The following is a 19,860-nucleotide window of genomic DNA, read 5'->3' as shown; positions in this document are numbered from 1 at the left end:
GCATACACGAAACTTGGACTTACCATCACTTCCAAGAAGACTTAGATCATCTATCAACCGTCACCAATTGAGAAAAATCAGATAGAACCGACAATTCAACTTGGCGAAACAACCCTGGAAAACGTGGACCACTTTCCGTATCTTGGAAGTCACCTCTCCTCCAATGTCGACCTTAACGACGAGATCCAATATCGTCTTAAATGCGCTGGAACAGTTTTTGGACATCTCCAAACAAGAGTCATTCATGATCGTGACATCCGAACAGACACCAAAATGTTAGTGTACAAAGCAGTGGTAATCCCAACGCTCCTGTATGCATCAGAAACCTGGACAACATACTGACGACATCTGAAGGCACTTGAAAAGTTCCATCAATGCTGTCTTCGAAACATCTTAAATATCAGCTGGGAAGATAGAAGAACCAACGCCAGTGTGCTAAATGAAGCAAAAACAACAAGTATTAAAGCCTACGTCATCAAGAACCAACTAAGATGGAGCAGTCATGTTGTTCAGATGAAAGACAAGCGTCTGCCGAAACAAATCTTCTACTCCCAGCTTAAAGAAGGCAAACGTAAAAGAGGCAGACAACAGAAGAGATTCAAAGACATCTTAAAAAAGCCAACATGAAGAAATGTATCATCGACATCAACAATTGGGAAACCAATGTCAAGGACAGGAAACTCTGGCAAGCCGTCATCCGAGAAGGAACAGCAACTTTCGAAGCCAACAGATGTGTAGAATTAGAAGAAAAGAGAAGAAACTGGAAAGAGAGGCAGCAACAACCAAAGCCCGATCTGCCATCTGGAACTACTTGTCCTGAATGCAGAAGAACTTTCAAAGCCAAGATTGGACTCATGAGCCAATTGAGAGCCCATAAGCAGATCAACAGAACGAAGACTATCATCTTCGACCTCGAGGGATAGCCACGATGAGTTTGGTGTGTTCTCACATATAGAGAAGATGTGACATTTTTGTCATTCTGTTAATCTTTGTATGTAGTTTTTCATAAATTCTATTGCACTTTTTGTTCTACTGTGAATGCCTGTAAGAAAATGAATCTGAGGGTACTATACGTACTTTGATAATAAATTTACTTTAAACTTTAAATCATATTAAATCTCAAACCAGTTGTTACCACAGGTATGATCTCGGGAAAGCTACCTCACGGGTGGTGGCAATTCCACAACAAGCCTGAATCAATGAAGGATGATCGAAAGGTGTGACAGGACTTAAATGCTATCATCTCAGGCAACATAGGTGATAACAAGGCCTCACTTCCAATTGAGCTCAATGTCTACTAAGCTCGCTTTTACTGTCTGCACGTGGAGGAACCATCACAAACTCCCAAGGCCCTTGATGATCCTGTGATTTCAGTCTCCGAGGCCTGTGTGAGAGCACCCTTCAGGAGTGTGAACCCACAGAAAGCATCCGGCCCAGATGGGACGCCTGGCTGATCAACTGGCTGGAGTGTTCACTGAGATCTTTAACTTCTCGCTTTGGCAGTCTGAGGTTCCCGCCTGCTTTAAGCAGGGTTTAACCTACCTCGATGACATTGTCCAGTAGCACTGACATCCACCGGGATGAGGTATTTCGAGAGGCTGGAGATGAAACTTATCAACTCCTGCCTCAGAAGCGGCTTGGATCCGCTCCAATTTGCCTAACGGCAGAACAGGACCACAGCAGATGCCATTTTGTTGGCTCTCCATTCAACTCTGGAACAGCTTGACAGCACAGAAGCATACTACAGCTTGGCATTTAATACTATCATCCCCTCAAAACTAATCAATAAGCTTCCAAGACCTTGGCCTCAATACCACCTTATACAATTTGGTCTTCAATTTCCTCACTTGCAGACCCCAGTCAGTTCGGATTGGTAACAGTATCTCCTCCACCATCTCCCTCAGCACAGGTGCACCACAGAACTGCGTGCTTTGCCCCCTGCTCTACACGCTTTATACTTATGACTGTGAGGCTAAGCCCAACTCCAATGCCAATTTCAAGCTTGCTGATGGCACCACTGTCGTCGGCCGAATCAAAGGTGGCGAGGAATCAGCATATCTGAGGGAGGGTTGAAAATCTGGCTGAGTGGTGCCAGCAAGACCAAGGAGGTGACTTCACGGGGAGGAAACCGGAGGTCCATGAACCAGTCCTCATTGGGGTATCAGAGGAGAGTGGCAGCAACTTTAAATTCCTCAGTACTTTCACTTCAGAGGATTTGTCCTGGGCCCAGCACAGAAATCACGAAATAAGCACAGCAGTGCCTCTACTTCCTTAGAAGTTTGCAAAGATTCAGCTGACGTGTAAAACTCTGACAAACTCCTAATGATGTGTGGTGCAGAGTACAATGCGACATGGCCTGGTATGGAAACACCAATGCCCTTGACTGGAAAATCCTACAAAAAGTAGTCGATTCGGCCCAGTCCATCCTGGGTAAAGCCCTCCCCACCACTGAATACATCTACACGGAGCATTGTCGCAGGTAAGTAACATCCATCATCAGGGACCCCCACCACCTGGAAGGTGGTACAGGAGCCTCAGGACTCACACCACCAGGTTTAGGAAGTTATTACCCCTCAACCATCAGGCTCTTGAACCAAAGGGACTTAACTTCACTCGCCCCATCACTGAACAGTTCCCACAACCTATGGATTCAGTTTCAAGGACTCTTCACCTCCTGTTCTCAATATTTATTGCTTATTTATTTATTATTAGATTAGATTATGAGGACACTCAGTCCTCGTTTATTGTCATTTAGAAATGCATGTATTAAAAAATGATACAATGTTCCTCCACAATGATATCACAAGAAACATAGGACTAAAACTGATAAAACCACATAATAGTAGGGTCTCTAACTTCCGCTAATGAACATTGACTTCTCTAACTTCCGCTAATGCCCCAGCTCCCCCTCGTACCCCATCCGTTATTTATTTATATACACACATTCTTTCTCTCTCTCTCTCCTTTTTCTGCCTCTGTCCCTCTGACTATACCCCTTGCCCATCCTCTGGGTTTTTTCCCCCCTCCTCCTTTTCCTTCTCCCTGAGCCTCCTGTCCCATGATCCTCTCATATCCCTTTTGCCAATCAACTGTCCAGCTCTTGGTTCCATCCCTCCCCCTCCCCGTCCCACTTTCAAATCTCTTACTAACTCTTCCTTCAGTTAGTCCTGACGAAGGGTCTCGGCCTGAAACGTCGACTGAGCCTCTTCCTATAGATGCTGCTTGGCCTGCTGCGTTCATCAGCAACTTTGATGTGTGTTGCTTAAAACCACATAATTGTAACATATAGTTACAACAGTACAAAGCAATACCATAATTTGATGAAGAGCAGACCATGGGCACGGTAAACAAAAGTCTCAAAGTCCCGATAGCCCCACCATCTCACTCAGACGGTAGAAGGAAGAAACTCTCCCTGCCATGAACCTTCAAGCGCCGCCAACTCGCCGATGCATTGGAAGCACCCGACCACAGCGGACTCTGAGTCCGTCCGAAAAATTCGAGCCTCCGACCAGCCCTTCGACACCGAGCACCGAGCACCATCCTCTGCCGAGCGCTTCAACCCCGCCCCGGCCGCCGAGCAACAAGCAAAGCCGAGGACTCGGGGCCTTCCCCTCCGGAGATTCTGGACCACACAGAGGCAGCGGCAGCGAAGCGGGCATTTCAGAAGTTTCACCAGATGTTCCTCCGTGCTCTCGCGTCTGTCTCCATCAACCCAGGATTGTGCACGGCACCCTACTTGACAGATAACAGACATCACCACTGGAGTGGCCGCTGCGAGCAGTTAGTTGTTTTTTCTTCATTTTTCTATTTGCCCAGTTTCTTGTCTTTTGCACAGTTCGTCATCGATTCTATAATGGTTATTGGATTTATTGAGTATGCCTACAAGAAAATGAATCTCAGGGCTGTGTATGTACTTTGATAACAAATTTACTTGGTTCACAATGTCCAAAAATAGAGCTTGGGGACTACTCCCATATCTCAGTCCTTGGTCCTGTAGGCAACATCTCATCAAAACTCTGCGCATGTTCTTGAGGTATTGTGGAGGTTTCTGCCTCCACCTCCTCTTCAGACAGTTAGCTCCCCTGGGTGACTACTTTTGACCCTGTGTCTCTGCCAAAACCTTTATAAATCATCCACACTCCCTAGGACAGGGTGAAGTAGGAGGTCAGGGCAGTGGACAGCACAGCTACCATAGCTGCCGATTCCAGAGTGCTCGGTTCAGTCCCAGCCTCCAGCACTGTCTGGATGTGTGTGGAGTTTGCACTGGTCCCTGTGTCTGAGTGGAATTCCCCAAGGTACTCCGGTCCCCTTCCACGTCCTGAAAGATGTACAGTCAGTGGGTTAACCAGCTGCTCTGAATTGTCCCGAGTGTGTGTGTGAGGGGTAGAATCGGGGGAAAGTCAATGGTATGTCAACAAATACACTCAAAAGCTTCTATAGTTGTACCGTGGAGAGCATTCTGACAGGCTGCATCACTGTCTGGTATGGAGGGGCTACTGCACAGGACCGAAAGAAGCTGCAGAAGGTTGTAAATCTAGTCAGCTCCATCTTGGGCACCAGCCTACAAAGTACCCAGGACATCTTTAGGGAGCGGTGTCTCAAAAAGGCAGTGTCCATTATTAAGGACCCCAGCACCCAGGGCATGCCCTTTTCTCACTGTTACCATCAGGTAGGAGGTACAGAAGCCTGAAGGCACACACTCAGCGATTCAGGAACAGCTTCTTCCCCTCTGCCATCCGATTCCTGAATGGACATTGAATCTTTGGACACTACCTCACTTTTTTTAATATACAGTATTTCTGTTTTTGCACATTTTTAAAAAATCTATTCGATATACGTAATTGATTTACTTGTTTATTTATGATGTTTCGTTTTATGTATTAATATTATTTTTTTCTCTGTCTCTGCTGGATTATGTATTGCATTGAACTGCTGCTAAGTTGACTAATTTCACGTCACATGCCGGTGATAATAAACCTGATTCTGATTGTATTGTGGGGTGGGTGGAGGGAGGGAGCGTGAGTAAAGAAAATGGGTGGACGGCCTGGACTCAGTGGGCCGGAAAGGTTTGTTTACTGTCAGAATGACACTATGAACATAACTGGACAGCACTACCAAGAGAGTCGTTCATGAGTTGGATGGCCTATTGCCCTCTGTTGATTTGCCATGGGCCCTTTTCCTGAAAATCACAAATAAACACAAATAAAATTCACTTCACCTTCTACAGTCCTGCCTTCAGTGTTCAGTATAAAAAGGAAAATCAGGACTCGACCGTCCATTTCCTTCCCTAGACGCCACCTAGATTGGAGGAGCAACAGCTTATATTCAGTCTGGGTAGCCTCCAACCTCTCAAACTTCCAGTTATTGCCCCCCGCCACTTCACCATTTCCCGTTTCCTCTCTCACCATATCTCTTTACCTGCCTAACACCTCCCTCTGGTGTTCCTCCCCCTTCCCTTTCCTCCATGGTCTTCTGTCCTCCTTCTCCAGCCCTGATCTCTTTCACCCATCAACTTCCCAGCACTGTACTTCACCCCCCTCCCTCAGTTTCACCTTTCACCCACCACCCTGTACTTCCTCCCCTCCCCCCCACCCTATTCCTCTGGCTTCTCAACCTTTTCTCCAGTCCCGATGAAGGGTCTCAGACCGAAATGTCAACTGTCCACACATTTCCATGGACGCTGCCTGGCCTGCTGAGTTCCTCCAGCATCGTGTGTGTGTTTATCTGGATTTCCAGGTTTTCTCGTGTTTGCACTGCCTGACCTGCTGAGGAATACTGGGTTTGATTGGAACTCCAGATTTCCGGCACTCACTCTCCTGTGCCGCTGTCTACCCTTCCCAAAGTCCTTTTAAACCTTGTTGTAGCTGCCTTTACTTTCTCAGATAGATAGATAGATAGATATACTTCATTAATCCTGAGGGAAATTTGGTTTCGTTACAGCCGCACCAACCAAGAATAGAGCGTAAATATAGCAACACAAAAAAAACCCCAACAGTCAAACAACAAAATGCAAACTATGCCAGATGGAAAATAAGTCCAGGACCAGTCTATTGGCTCAGGGTGTCTGACCCTCCACGGGAGGAGCTGCACGTTCGATGGCCACAGGCAGGAACGACCTCCCGTGCCGCCAAGTGTTGTATCACGGTGGAATGTGGCCGAAGTCCAACAGTAAAAAGTGCAATATCCAGTCTGCAAACACGTTCCTCGATCGTAATATGCCCCAGATTGCACCATCCGTTGTTAGCCAGATCAGTAAGCACCCAACTCGTTTACGCTTAGCGCTCTCAGTGCACTTCCGGTCAGCCGGAACGGTATTACCCACCGAACTCCTCTTCTCCATAAGTCTCTGTTGTCTCGACCCGGTCCTTTTTCCTCGGCTTTGTGATCCCCATCTGCATCCTCTGTGTGTTTTCCTCCAGATTTCAGCAGGGGTGTCTGCTGCTCTGCTCGCTAAACCGGCCGGTATTTGCTGGTCCGTGAAATACACAATGCGACCTTGCTTCTGTCCCGCGTGTCGGGATGTAACCATTTCCAGCGCTAAAGAAAACCCAAATAAAACTCTCTCTACCAGCATGTTAGAGAGGGTGCGGCTTCAACGTGTTACCGTGAGAAAAAAAACGTAAATTAAAAAGTAAGAAGAAAGTAAGATTAGATCGGAACGGCTGTACCAGGCTGCATGCACGACAGGCGCATGTCATTCCATATGCCTATCACCCTCTCCTCAGGACCCCCATGTACCTATACCCTCTAGTTTTAGCCCTTGGGAAAAGGCTACCCACCTCATCCACACCCCTTGTGATTTTATAAACCTCTCTGCATTAATTTCTCCCCCCTCCCATTCTCTTTTTATTTTCAATTCCCCATTCCAGTTCCACTTTAACCCTTGTCTGCCCATCACCTCCCACTGGTTCCCCTCCTCCTTCCACAGTCCACTGCCCTCTCCCTCTTCTGCCTATCCCCACTCTCCCCCCGCTCACCTGCTTGTACTCCTTCAACCCCCACCTTCTTATTTTGGCTTCTGCCCCTTCCTGACCAGAAACATTGACTGTTTTATTCCCTCCATAGACCCTGGCCGATTTGCTGACTTCCCCCAGCATTTTTGTGTCATAATCATACCTTATTGATGCTGGGGAAATTGGTTTTTGTTACAGTTGCACCATAAATAATTAAATAGTAATAAAACCATAAATAGTAAATAGTAATATGTAAATTATGCCAGGAAATAAGTCCAGAACCAGCCTATTGGCTCAGGGTGTCTGACCCTCCAAGGGAGGAGTTGTAAAGTTTGATGGCCACAGGCAGGAATGACTTCCTATGACGCTCTGTGTTGCATCCCGGTGGAATGAGTCTCTGGCTGAATGTACTCCTGTGCCCAACCAGTCCATTATGTAGTGGATGGGAGACATTGACCAAGATGGCATGCAACTTAGACAGCATCCTCTTTTCAGACACCACCGTCAGAGAGTCCAGTTCCATCCCCAAAACATCACTGGCCTCAAGAATGAGTTTGTTGATTCTGTTGGTGTCTGCTACCCTCAGCCTGCTGCCCCAGCACACAACAGCAAACATGATCGCACTGGCCACCACAGACTCGTAGAACATCCTCAGCATCGTCCAGCAGATGTTAAAGGACCTCAGTCTCCTCAGGGAATAGAGACGGCTCTGACCCTTCTTGTAGACAGCCTCAGTGTTCTTTGTGTGCGTTGCTTCTGAACCTCCCAGCCAGGGAAACAGTTGTAGCCCATCCCATCTCTCACTATAAATCAAGACCTCTGGTCCCAGTGACCTCCGGATGAAGCTTTTTCACATCTGTGTTTCTCCTCAGAAAATGTAGCTCAATGTGCTGTGTGTTTGGGGAGGGGGGTGGTGGTGGAAGGGATACGAGCTGGCTGGTGATAGGTGTAATCAGGTGAGGGAGGTGTATGGGTGGAGGAGAGGAGTGGAATGAAGAAAGATACTGGCAGGTGATAGGGGTAAGAGGTAAAGGGGTGAAGAAGGGATCTAACAGGAGGGGACAGTTGACAGAAAGGGAAGGGAGGAAAAGTATCAGAGGGGTGAGAAGGGAACCAGAATGGGGAATAGAAAGGTGAGAGGAGGGAGGAATTATGACAATTTAGAGGAATCAATGTTCATGCCATCAGGTTAGAGGCAAACTCAGGACAGAATAGGAGGTGTTGCTCCTCCAACCGGAGTGTGGCCTCATCAGAGCGGCAGAGGAGGCCATGGTCTGGCACGTCAGAATGGGAACGGGAAGTTGAATTGAAACGGCGGCCACTGGGAGTTCCTGCCTCTTGCAGCGGATGGAGCAAAAATGCTGGACAAAGTGGTTCCCAACCTACATTGGGTCTCACTGATGTAGAGCAGTACATACAATAGATGACACCCCAACAGACTGGCAGGTGAAGTGTTGTCTCACATGAAAGGACTGTTTGGGACCCTGAGTGTTCATGTGTGAGATGAGAACCAAGTAGATATTTTCACTGATGATTACACAAGAAACAGTACACAGGCATTATGGATAATATTAAAAAAAGTGTATTAAAATCAAGTACAAACTGTAATAAACATGCCAGAAAGGTTTACATGATCAATATGCATGAACGTGCTACAGATAATGGAGTCTAACAAAATGAAGTATTTCTCTACATGTAAGACAGACATCTGAGCACAACCATTCATCAACAAGACTCAATAAACTGGCAGCACGAAGATGATGTAACAACATTCGAAGCCCCACAGAGCCATTGGCACCCAGCGAACAGACCACAGGGTTACGAGAGCGGATTGAACTGGCTGCGCAGGTTATAGCAGCACTGAGGTTCGGAAACAGTCCTTCAGGGTGTCAATCCTTTCCAGAGACGAGGGGATAAACGGCCCGTCTGGGGTTTGTTGATGAGCAAGAGACAGTGAGCCACAGGTTGCGTGGAAGTAACTCGGGGAACCTCTCTGCCCCGCGTTCTTCAAGAGAAATTTGATCTAAGCGCAAACTGTTCAATCCCCAGTATGCTTTGCCTCCTGGCTAAGCAGCTACCGGTTCCCTCATTCCTCCCGGTCCTCTAAGGGAAGGTTGACACAGGGATCCCATCAAGCTGTAGGATAAAGGGGTTTCCGTCTCACAAATACACACACACACACACAGACACTGCACCTTCAGCAAAGCCCGTGCAAAATACACCTGCTGCCAGCTCAACTCGCCCGCCGAGAACGGAGAGGTGGCCTTCCCCGCACACACCCCTTCCAAATGGATCAGCCACCTAGCATCACGCCTTCCAATCTGGGTGGCTGTGGTGCCGAGAGAAGGCTGTGACCAAGAGGATCAAGCATACGCTGGGAAACGTGGCCTGCTACGGAGACCCATGAGATCCTGGCCACTTTAATAATCTTCCCTCTCTGCCCATGGCCTCTGGCTCCATTAGCTAAGCACTGTAATACCATCTGTTACTCTTATAGGGATGGTCTTTCTGGTTACCGGTAATTTCTTCCCCTCTCCCTTCTTTTTCTATTCCCCATTCTGTTTCACAACCCACCCCTTTTCTCCTCTCCTCACCTCCCTCTGGTGCCCCTCCTCCTGTAGCCCACTCTTCTCTCCCATCAGATTCCTTCTTCACCCCTTTACCTCTTCTATCTATCACTCTCCAGCTTCTAACTTCATCCTCGGCACCTCCCCCTTCACCTGGTCTCGAGTAGCCACCGCCAGCTTGTACTCCTTCCCCTCCACACCCCCCTTCCTTTCCAATCCTGATAAAGGGTTGCAGCCCGACACCTCGACTGGTTATTCCTCTTTCTGGACGCTGACTGACCTGCTGAGTTCCTCCAGTATTTCGTGTGTGTTACTCCGGATTTCCAGCCTCTGCAGAATTTCTTGTGTTTATGTTAGGGAGGGTTTCACAGTTTTCCCATGAGGAGTATTTGAAAATTATTTTAAATCTCTCCTGTTTGCATCTTCCTCCATTGCCTTTGGCACTGGTGCAGAGATTGTGCGGGCCACAGTACGTTTCTCTTAGTGTCATTCCCCATTTATCACTGCAGCTGATCTTCCAGCATTCCCCCCCGCCCCCGATGCTCTTCCCCACCCAGTAGTGGAGGGGAATAGACAGAGGAGCAGCCTGCTTGGCTTTGGGACTTTCTGAAGCCCAGGTCCAAGGGACAGGGTCACACTGCTCCAGCTCTGCTTGCCCGGACAGTGAATGCTGCCGCACCAGAACATCCTGATCCAAACAGTGAGAACATTGCAGGATATAACAACAAGACTGTTGGTTACGAGATGCACGCACGAGGCTTCCGAAGCGCGATGCGACGAGCAGTGTTTTGGGGTCTACTTCTTTCTCCCTCTCCATTCCAGACCCCCATCCCCCACCAACCAGCCCATCACAGCAGGAAAACAACGCAAGGCAGTCGCTGGAAAACCCGAAAACACAGCCAGAAAACTATGGAAACAGGCAGTAGGTCAGGCAGCAGCTATGGAGGGAGGAATGGAGTTACCGTTGATATCTGCCACCCCTTCTCTTCTTGCCCCCCACCCAAAAACAAAAATCAAGACAATTAACCTCAAACATCAACTCTACCCTTCTGCCCAATCCATCTCCAATCTTGGATCCCCCGCCCTTTTCCCTTCCTTGCTCTACTTCAAACCACTTGCACCACCCCCCCCACCCGCCCTTCAGAAGCATCAGCAGCCTGAAATGATTCTGGTACCACAGATGCCGCCCAGCCTGAGCAAGCACAGCCACACGTCCAAACGCATGTGGCCAAAGGTCTTGGAGAAGCCCTGCGGTCAATGTCAAAGGGCGAGGACTGAAGCGAGGTGCCTCCAGTTGACTGTCACCCACCCACCTTTCTAACCTCTCCATCTCGATCTGCACTGTTCCAAAAGCTCTGACAGATGAAGGGAGATCTTTGTGAAGACATTACAGGGAGCATCTTGAACACAGCTGACACGGCGAAAGGGAGAAGGGACGTGGGAGAAAGTGAAGGAACGTGGTGGGTTAGGAGTTGATTATGACAGTGCTGTCCCCACCAAACTACAGCCAGCAGCCTGCCTGTTAGGAGGAACACCAGGTTCACATTCTGATGGACAAGGGTGGTTCATGGTTCCCGCGACTAGAAACAGAATGATGGGTTGGTGAGACTCGAAGGCTACCTGCGCAAACAGTTCCTCCACAAGGGTGAAGTAGAACACAGAGGAAACAATGTCCATAATCCCATTTTTGCAGCAAACACTTCCAAGTATACGAGGCGACAAAGTGCGACGAAGGAGTGGGTGGAGGTGGGGGGGGGGTCAGTGGATTCAGGGAGGAATGTGGAGACTTGCTGCTGGTTCGAGGGTGTCGGGTAGGTTAGGGAGGGGTGGGGCTTGGGGTGGGTCAGATTCCTTCAGGCTCCTTCTTTGGCAGCGGCCTCCTGAACAGCAAGATGTGAGGCTCTGGGGAAGAAGAGAGACAACAGCCATTTTTACACCCAGGGCTGCAGGGGACGACACAGGGGGAGGCACCGCGCAGCAAGGAGGGAGAGGTGGGGAAGGTACGAAGCAGAGAGATCACGTACTCACACCTCATAGACATCTACCCAAATGCAATTGTAATCCCCATAGAGCAAAGGTGCCCCAGTGGAAAGAGACACAGACTTGCGGGTCCTGACCCTCACCCACCTGTTGCGCGTTCTTCCTGTGACCATATGTGAATTCTCTCCCCCCACCCCAGGTATTTCTCCTTCCTTGCACATCCCAAAGAGCATACAGACACGTGGAGATAATGAAAGATAATAAAATGGGATCCATATAAGTGTCTGAGCTTGACTGACTGACAGAATGCTCTCAAAGGGCCAGAGGGCCTGATCCCTTGCTACACCACTCTAAACACCGGCTCTACAGAAAGGGTCAGTCAACCGCAGCGAGCCTTTTACACAATGGGTTACAGGAATCGACAACAGGAACTTGGGGGTGGGAGGGAAGAGGAAGGTATGATGTTGGTTGGGCTTGGGGGATAGAACCCTTCCTGGCAGCTGGTGACTCATCACTGGCACCAGCCTACCCAGAATCAAGTGCCTATAGAAAGTATTCACCCCCCTCGGAAGTTTTCATTTGTATTGTTTTACAACATTGAATCACAGTGGATTTAATTTGGTCTTTTTACACTAATCTATAGAAAAAGACAGATCTCTACAAAGTGATCTAAATTTATGACAATTATTAATCACAAAATAATTGATTACATAACTACTCACCTTCTTCAAGTCAGTATTTAGTAGATGCACCTTTGGCAGCAATTGCAGCCTTGAGTCTGTGTGGATAGGTCTCCATCAATTTTCCCCATTTCTTCTTTACAAAACAGCTCAGTCTTCGACAGACTGCATGGGGATCACGAGTGAACAGCCGTTTTCAAGTCCAGCCACAAGTTCTCAATTGAATTGAGGTCTGGACTCTGACTTGGTCACTTCAGGACATTGACTTTGTTGTAACTCTGGCTTTATGCTTGGGGTCACTATTTTGCTGGAAAACAAATCTCCCAAGTCACAGTTCTCTTGTAATATTTTGCTGCATTCATTTAACCCTCTACCTTCACAAGCTTTCCAGAGTCTGCTGCAGTGAAGCATCCCCACAGCATGACGCAGCCACCACCATGCTTCACGGTGGGGATGGTGTGTTTTTGATGTTGTGCGGTGTTTGGCTTATGCCAAACATGGCGCTCAGACTGAAGGCCAGAAAGCTCAATTTTGGTTTCATCAGATCATAGAACCTTCTTCCAGCTGACTTCAGAGTCTCCCACATGCCTTCTGGCAAACTCCAGCCAAGATTTCAAACGAGTTTTATTTATTTCTCTTTGCCTTCCTCCCATAAAGCTGTGACTGGTGAAGCAAACAGGCAACAGTTGTTTGCACAGTCTCTCCCATCTCAGCCACTGAAGCTTGTAACTCCTCCAGAGTTGTCATAGGTCTCTTAGTGCCCCCCTCACGAGTCCCCTTCTCGCATGATCACTCAGTTTTTGAGATTGGCTTTTCAATAACCTTTACGTGGAATTGCTTGGAGTGTTCTTTTGTCTTCATAGCATAGCTTTTGCCAGGATACTGACTCACCATCAGTTGGACCTTCCAGATTGTATTTTTAATAAAATCAGTTGAAGTACCTTGACTGCATAGGTCTCCAAAACAGAGATCTGTTTTAACTAATTATGTGATTTCTAAAACCAATTGGCTGCACCAGTGATGATTTGGTGTCATATTCAAGGCAGTGAATACTTCAGTAATCAATTACTTTGTGTTTTATATTTGTAACTAATTTAGATCACTTTGTAAAGATGTTTTCACCTTGACACAAAAAGAGTCTTTTTCTGTTGGTCAGTGTTAATAAAATCAAATTAAATCCACTGTGATTCAAATTTGTAAAACAATAAAACATGAAAACTTCCAAGGGGGTGAATACTTCTTATACGTACTGAATACAGGAAGGTGCCAGAAAAGGGCTAGTAATATCATGAAGCATCCCTCCACCCTGCCCATGGACCGTCTGTCCCACTCCCATCAGTGAAACTACGCAGTGTTCACACCAGGACCACCAGACTCAAAAACAGTTACTTCCCCCAAGCAGTAAAAGCTGATCAACACCTCCAGCCACCAACCCACCCCTCTGCATCCCTAACCACCACTGCTTTATCATTTCCTGCCAGTGCCTGGTGTCAGTTTGTGGACATATAATCAGTCTATGTGTATGAGCTGTGTCGGCGCGTGGCCAGGTGGTTAAGGCGTCGGTCTAGTGATCTGAAGGTCGCGAGTTTGAGCCTCAGCCGAGGCAGCGTGTTGTGTCCTTGAGCAAGGCACTTAAGCACACATTGCTCTGCGACGACACCGGTGCCAAGCTGTATGGGTCCTAGTGCCCTTCCCTTGGACAACATCGGTGTTGTGGAGAGGGGAGACTTGCAGCATGGGCAACTGCTGGTCTTCCATACAACCTTGCCCAGGCCTGTGCCCTGGAAACCTTCCAAGGCACAAATCCATGGTCTCACGAGACTAACGGATGCCTATAAGCTATCTTATGCATTTATATTGATTGTTTTTATTATTAGTGTTCCTTTTTTACTTCCGTGTGCTGCATCAGATCCAGAGTAACAATTAGTTTGTTCTCCTTTACACCTGTGAACTGAAATGGCATTAAGCTATCTGGAATTGCTCTTGAGGTGCTGAAGGGTCGGTTCCTTTGCTGCAACACTCTAAGGAAGAGGAACAATGTGTAATGGTGGTGGGGGCATGGGGGACTGGAGTCTTCCCGGCTGCTCGTGACTCAGGTGGAAGGGTGGGAGGGGCAGTTTAACAGTCGGAGTGAGTGAGTGAGTGAGTGATTACCTGGCTCATGGATCATGTAATGTATCCAGCCCGGGCTCTGTTGGACACCCAGGTTCCTCCATTCCGTCTCCGACATCAGGTGAGACTTCGGCACCATCTTTGCGATCTTCTTCGGCAGCATGACGTGGCTGGGGAGAGAAAGCCAGTTTCGTTACTCATCTCCTGGTAGAGACAGCCACTTGGAAGACAACCAAGCCAACCACAGTGGGGGTGGGGGGGGGGGGGCTGCTCCAAGAAGATGCAAGCCAACGAAAGATGCGATTTCTCATCCCATGTCTTCTTCACCTCTGCCCACAACCAAAGTAAAGTGCCCGGGCAGGGTAGTCACTGCCCCAACAGAGAAGCTTTATTTGTCAAATGTTGTATGGAAATAAATTGATTGCGCCAAGAAGCTCCAAGGTGTGCTGGGAGCAGCCCACAAGGACAACGTTGCTTCCAGTAACAACATATTACACCCACAACTTACTAATCCTAGCCAGAACGTCTTTGGAATGTGGGAGGAAACGCACACAGTCACAGGGAGATCCCATCTCATTCCCCTGAATTCCAGCGAGTATAGTCACAGGCAACTCAATCTCTCCCCATAGGCTGACCCCACTTTTCCAGAATCAGTATGGTGGACCTTCTCTGCACCACCTCCAAAGCCAGCCAGCTCCCTACCACTCTATCGGCGTAGGGAGTTGGCAGGAAGCTTCGAATCAACAATCATATTGTGCATCAGACTGCACGGAATCCAAACAACCTGGGGTGGAGACAGTCGTGTTAAAATTGGAAGGTGAACTTTGTATAGATTAACCAGCAGCTTTCAGCATTCAAGGTTCCCATCCAGATCATAAAGGTATAATCTACTGAGCCCCATGACTGATCTACCACACTCCTCATCTCTTCTGTGGCAGCTCTCCGTCGCCTGAAATACCCTGACCTCTCAGAACCAGAATTCATATAACTGGCGGAAGTTATTGTTTTTTTTTCATATCAGCAGTACAGAGCAATACATAAACAACTAAATTACAGTAAGACATATATAGATTTAGATTAAATAAATAGTGGAAATATAGTGAGGTAGTGTACGCGAGTTCATGGCCCATTCAGAAACACGATGGTGGAGGAGAACAAGCTGATACTAAAATGATAAATGTATGCCTTCAGGCTCCTCAATAATGGATGCCATCTTTTTGAGGCATTGCTGTTTGAAGATGTCCTCAATGGTAGAGAGGCTAGTGCTCTCGATGGAGCTGGTGGAGATAGTTATCTACTTCCTCACTGAATGCACACAATGACCCACCTCACACACCCGTGTTCAATGGCTGCCCGACTCTTGAAGCAACACCCTTCCCTGGTGGAAACATTCACCTGCATGTCCTTTCTGGAACTTGTATGTTTCATTGTGCGCTCTCAACCTCCTCCACTTCTAAACTTCAAAAAGAATATAGAACACAACAGTGACAGTCAACCATCACAAACCATACTTTCACGACGGTAACCTGACTTACAAACTTAATGAGCAGATTACGATATGATTTTTCCCCTTTTGCACTGCCAGTCATCTGCTCATCATGAATGTTGTGTAGTAGCCGTTGAGGTCAATACAAAAACCAGGGCTGTCTGATACGGAGAGCAAGCTGTTGCCCACGCAGCAGGCTGCCCCTCTCCACACGGCTGATGAATCTAAAAGAACGGCAGAGACCGATACAGTTTGGCACCAGCGGCATCACGGAAGTTGCCAGTCAGCATTGAACTCAGATTTTTGCTCAGGGTTTACTCCCGAAGCCCTCCCCAGGAGTGGGTACAGTCACAAGGCAGCAGAGGATTGAGATCAGAGTTTTCCTTCTCCTAGATGAGCTGCCAACCACCGCTCACGAGAGCAATATGCCCAAAGCGACTGGTTTTACAGCGCCAGAGACCCCCTTCTGTCAGAACTGGTTTGGCTGGGCTTAGCAGCTAAGTGACAAGTGAATTCCAGGAGTGTACTTGGTTGTTAGAGGCTGTATGAGACAGACATTATGACAAACTTAAGCAACCAAGTTTATTTCTAAATCGAATGAAGAAGCATTCTAAAAGGAAGATGAGATAAATGGTATGGGAACTGCACCTCCCTTAATCGCAGGACTCTGCAGAAAGTGGTAAGGACAGCCCAGCGCATCTGTAGTTGAGAGCTTCCCATGATTCAGGACATTTACAAGAACAGGTGTGTAAAAAGGGCCCGTAGGATCACTGGGGACCCAAACCGTCCCGACCACAATCTATTCCAGCTGCTACCATCCAGGAAACGGTACCGCAGCATAAAAGCCAGGACCAACAGGTTCCAGGACAGCTTCTTCCACCAGGCCATTAGACTGATGAACTCACGCTGATTTGAGTGTACTTATATTGACTGTTCCATTTATTATAAATTACTATGATTGCTCATTGCATATTTAGATGGAGATGTAATGTAAAAATTTTTACTCTTCATATATGTGAAGGTTGAAAGAAATAAAGTCAATTCAATTCAATAAGGAAAGTCAAAGACAACATAAAAGCTAAAGAGAGAGCATATAATATAGCAAAAATTAGTGGGAAGGCAGAAGATTGGGAAATCTTCAACAGAAGGCAACTAAAAAAACCCATAAAGATGAGATATGAGCTGGCCAACAATATAAAAGAGAATACAATTTTTTTTCAGATATGTAGAGAAAAAGAACGACGAGTGTGGCTATCAGACCACTAGAAAAGGACGCTGGAGAGGCAGCAATACAGGACAAAGAAATTGCGGGTGAACTTGATAAGTATGCAACAGTGTCAGGGGGAAGGCGGGAGTGTTGTTGCTATTACTAAGAAGGTATTTGGGAAGCTTAAACGTCTGAAGGTCGATAAGTCACCCGGACCAGTTGGATGACACACCAGGATTAGATTAGAATACGAGGACACGCAGTCCTCTTTTATTGTCATTTAGTAACGCATGCATTAAGGGTTCTGAAAGAGGTGGCTGAAGAGACTTTGGAAGCATTCGTAATGATATTTCAAGCATCACTAGATTCTGGAATGGTAAATTACAAATGTCACTCCACACTTTAAGAAGGGAGGATGGCAGAAGAAAGGAAATTAGTCAGTCTGACTTTAGTAGCTGGAAAGATGTTGGAGTCGATTGTTAAGGATGAGGTTTGGGGGTATTTGAAGGCACATGATAAAGTAGGCCACAGTCAGTCAGAATAATTTCCTTAAGGGGAAATCTTGCCTGACAAATCTGATGAGAATTCTGAGAGAAAATAACAAGCATGAAAGACAAAGGAGAGGCAGTGGATATTGTTTATTTGGCTTTTCAGAAGTCCACATGAGGCTGCTTAACAAGAGTCCATGGGAAAGGCCGTAGCATGGATAGAAGATTAGCTGACTGGTAGGAGGGAAAGACTGGGATAAAAAAGGCTTTTTTGGCTGCCGGTGATTAGCGGTGTACGGCAGGGGTCAGTGCTAGGACCGCTTCTTTTCACGTTATATGTCAGTGATTTGGATGAAGGGATTGACGTCTTTGTGACCAAATTTGCAGATGCTGGAGGGGCAGGTAGTGTTGAGGAAGCAGGGTGCCTGCGATAGGTCTTATATTGGAAAGATGGGCAAAGAAAAGGCAGTTGTAAGGAATTGCACAGTCATGCACTTCAGCAAAAGGAATAAAGGTGTGGTCTAAATGGGGAGAAAACTCAAAAATCCAAGATGCAGAGGGACTTGAGAATCCTACTGCAGGATTCCCTAAAGGCTAACTTGCAGGTCAAGTCAGCGGTAAAGGCGGCAAATGCAATTTTAGCATTCATTTCCAGAGGACTAGAATACAAAAGCGAGGATGTAATGCTGAGGCTTTATAAGGTATTGGTCAAACAGCTTTGGAGAACTGTGAGCAGCTTGTCGAAGATGAGCAGGCATTGGAGAGGGTGTGGAGGAAGTTCAGCAGAATGACCTCAGGAATGAAAGAGTTAACACATGGGGAGTGTTTGATGGCTCTGGGCCTGTACTTTTTGGAGTTTAATAGAATGAGGGGGGATCTCATTGTAACTTATTGAATATTAAGGCCTGGATACAGCAGACAAGGAGAGGATGTTTCCTATAGCGGGGCAGTCTAGGACTAGAGGACACAGCCTCAGAACTGAGGCAAATCCATTCAGAACAGAGATGAGGAAATATCTCTTTATGTAGAGGGTGGTAAATCTGTGGAAATGTGCCAAGCCATTGGGTATACTTAAGGCAGAGGTTGACAGGTTTTTGATTAGTCAGGGCGTCAAAGGACACACCCTCTTCTCATTCCTATACATGAGCCCAAGACCAACATTTTAAGAACAGCTTCCCTTCCTCCACCATAAGATTTCTGAATGGTCCATGAACACTAACTTGCTACTTTGTTCTCTTTGTGCACTACTTACTTACTTCTCTTACTGCAACTTTTTGAAATGTATTGTACTGTACAGCTGCCGCCAAACAATAAATTTCATGATATACTGTGACAATAATCCTGATTCTGATAAGGCTGCAGAGACCACATCGTTAATCTGAAACAGAGCTTCACGGCTCGATATCCAACTAGGTCACCATTTACATCCTCAAGAGTCAGACACGACCTCAAGTCAGCGCAGCCTTCTCTCAGAGCAGGGCAAGAAGATTTTGCATTCAGATCCTCTAGGCTGGACGTTGAGCAACGATCAGCCGGAGTTAGCTTAACAAATAGTGGGGGGAGGGAAGGGAGTAGGACAGGGTACACACTCAAAATAACCAAGCTCCGAAACAAGGTGGTAGGGGAAGGATGCCCTATCTGGGACATTGGTCATCCCAAGAACGAGCGAACGCCAACACACATTTTTGTCGTAGAGGGACAGGGCCGCCTCTTCACCCAATCTCCCAGAAAACAATGCGCCCCAGAAACCGCTCTATGCAAGCTTTGGTTTCCGGTGTAAGACCGGAAGTTGGCGAGTTGACGGGGGGTAGTTCCGATTATCGAGCCACCAGGAGGGTGAGGGACCTGGATCACAAACGAACCGGAAAGCAATCGGCCAGTCAGATAGGTTAGGCCAGAATCCCCGCACTGCCGCACGCTCACCGGTACTCGTACTCGCCGTCGTTGTATCGGTCCGAGTAATAGATCTCACTGCGATCCATCACTTCCAACAGCCCCGCGCTCACTCTCGGCTCCGGCGGTACCAAACGAGCGCGCGCTCTCCCCTCATTGGCCCGCGGCCCGTCAGCTGACCTGGCCTCTTTCCCGTTCTCATTGGCTCACCGGCACCTCCGCAATGTGGACCCGCCCTCCTCCCATTCCCATTGGCTTCCCGATGGCAAGGCGGTTGACTGGCGGCGCACAACCATTGGTCAAACACAACCTTCCGCTTCTCTTCCCCCCCCCCGCCCTACCATTTCCATTGGTCGGATGGTTGGAATTCCTCGCCCATATATCCGCCTCTACACGTTGCCAAGGCGGCGACTCCTAGTGGCCTGGAGTCCCTTCATCGAGCCCGCCTGCTCCAAATCACAGAGTTCCTCCAGGTGACCATCACGAGCAGGAGA

General features: G+C 47.6%; 2 protein-coding genes across 2 annotated transcripts in view; both read right to left on the bottom strand.

Annotated features, from left to right (window-relative positions):
- Positions 1-5,454, bottom strand: part of flad1 (flavin adenine dinucleotide synthetase 1) — a 40,847-nt gene extending 35,393 nt beyond the window's left edge. The window contains exon 1 of the mRNA XM_063041900.1: positions 5,219-5,454. The gene's annotated coding sequence lies outside the window, so the exon portion shown is untranslated. The remainder of the gene's footprint in view (positions 1-5,218) is intronic.
- Positions 5,455-6,846: 1,392 nt separating this feature from the next.
- LOC134343055 (cyclin-dependent kinases regulatory subunit 1-like) lies at positions 6,847-19,516 on the bottom strand. The gene is made up of 3 exons (XM_063041898.1): positions 19,397-19,516; positions 14,335-14,462; positions 6,847-11,422 (listed from the first exon to the last, which is right to left on the bottom strand). The coding sequence occupies exons 1-3, from the start codon at positions 19,453-19,455 to the stop codon at positions 11,364-11,366; spliced, it is 246 nt and encodes an 81-aa protein (XP_062897968.1). The 5' UTR covers positions 19,456-19,516; the 3' UTR covers positions 6,847-11,363.
- Between the last annotated feature and the right edge of the window lie 344 nt (positions 19,517-19,860).

This window comes from Mobula hypostoma, chromosome 2, assembly GCF_963921235.1.
Source record: "Mobula hypostoma chromosome 2, sMobHyp1.1, whole genome shotgun sequence".
In the NCBI taxonomy this organism is placed as follows: Eukaryota; Metazoa; Chordata; class Chondrichthyes; order Myliobatiformes; family Myliobatidae; genus Mobula; species Mobula hypostoma.
This window is presented reverse-complemented; position numbering and strand designations above follow the sequence as displayed.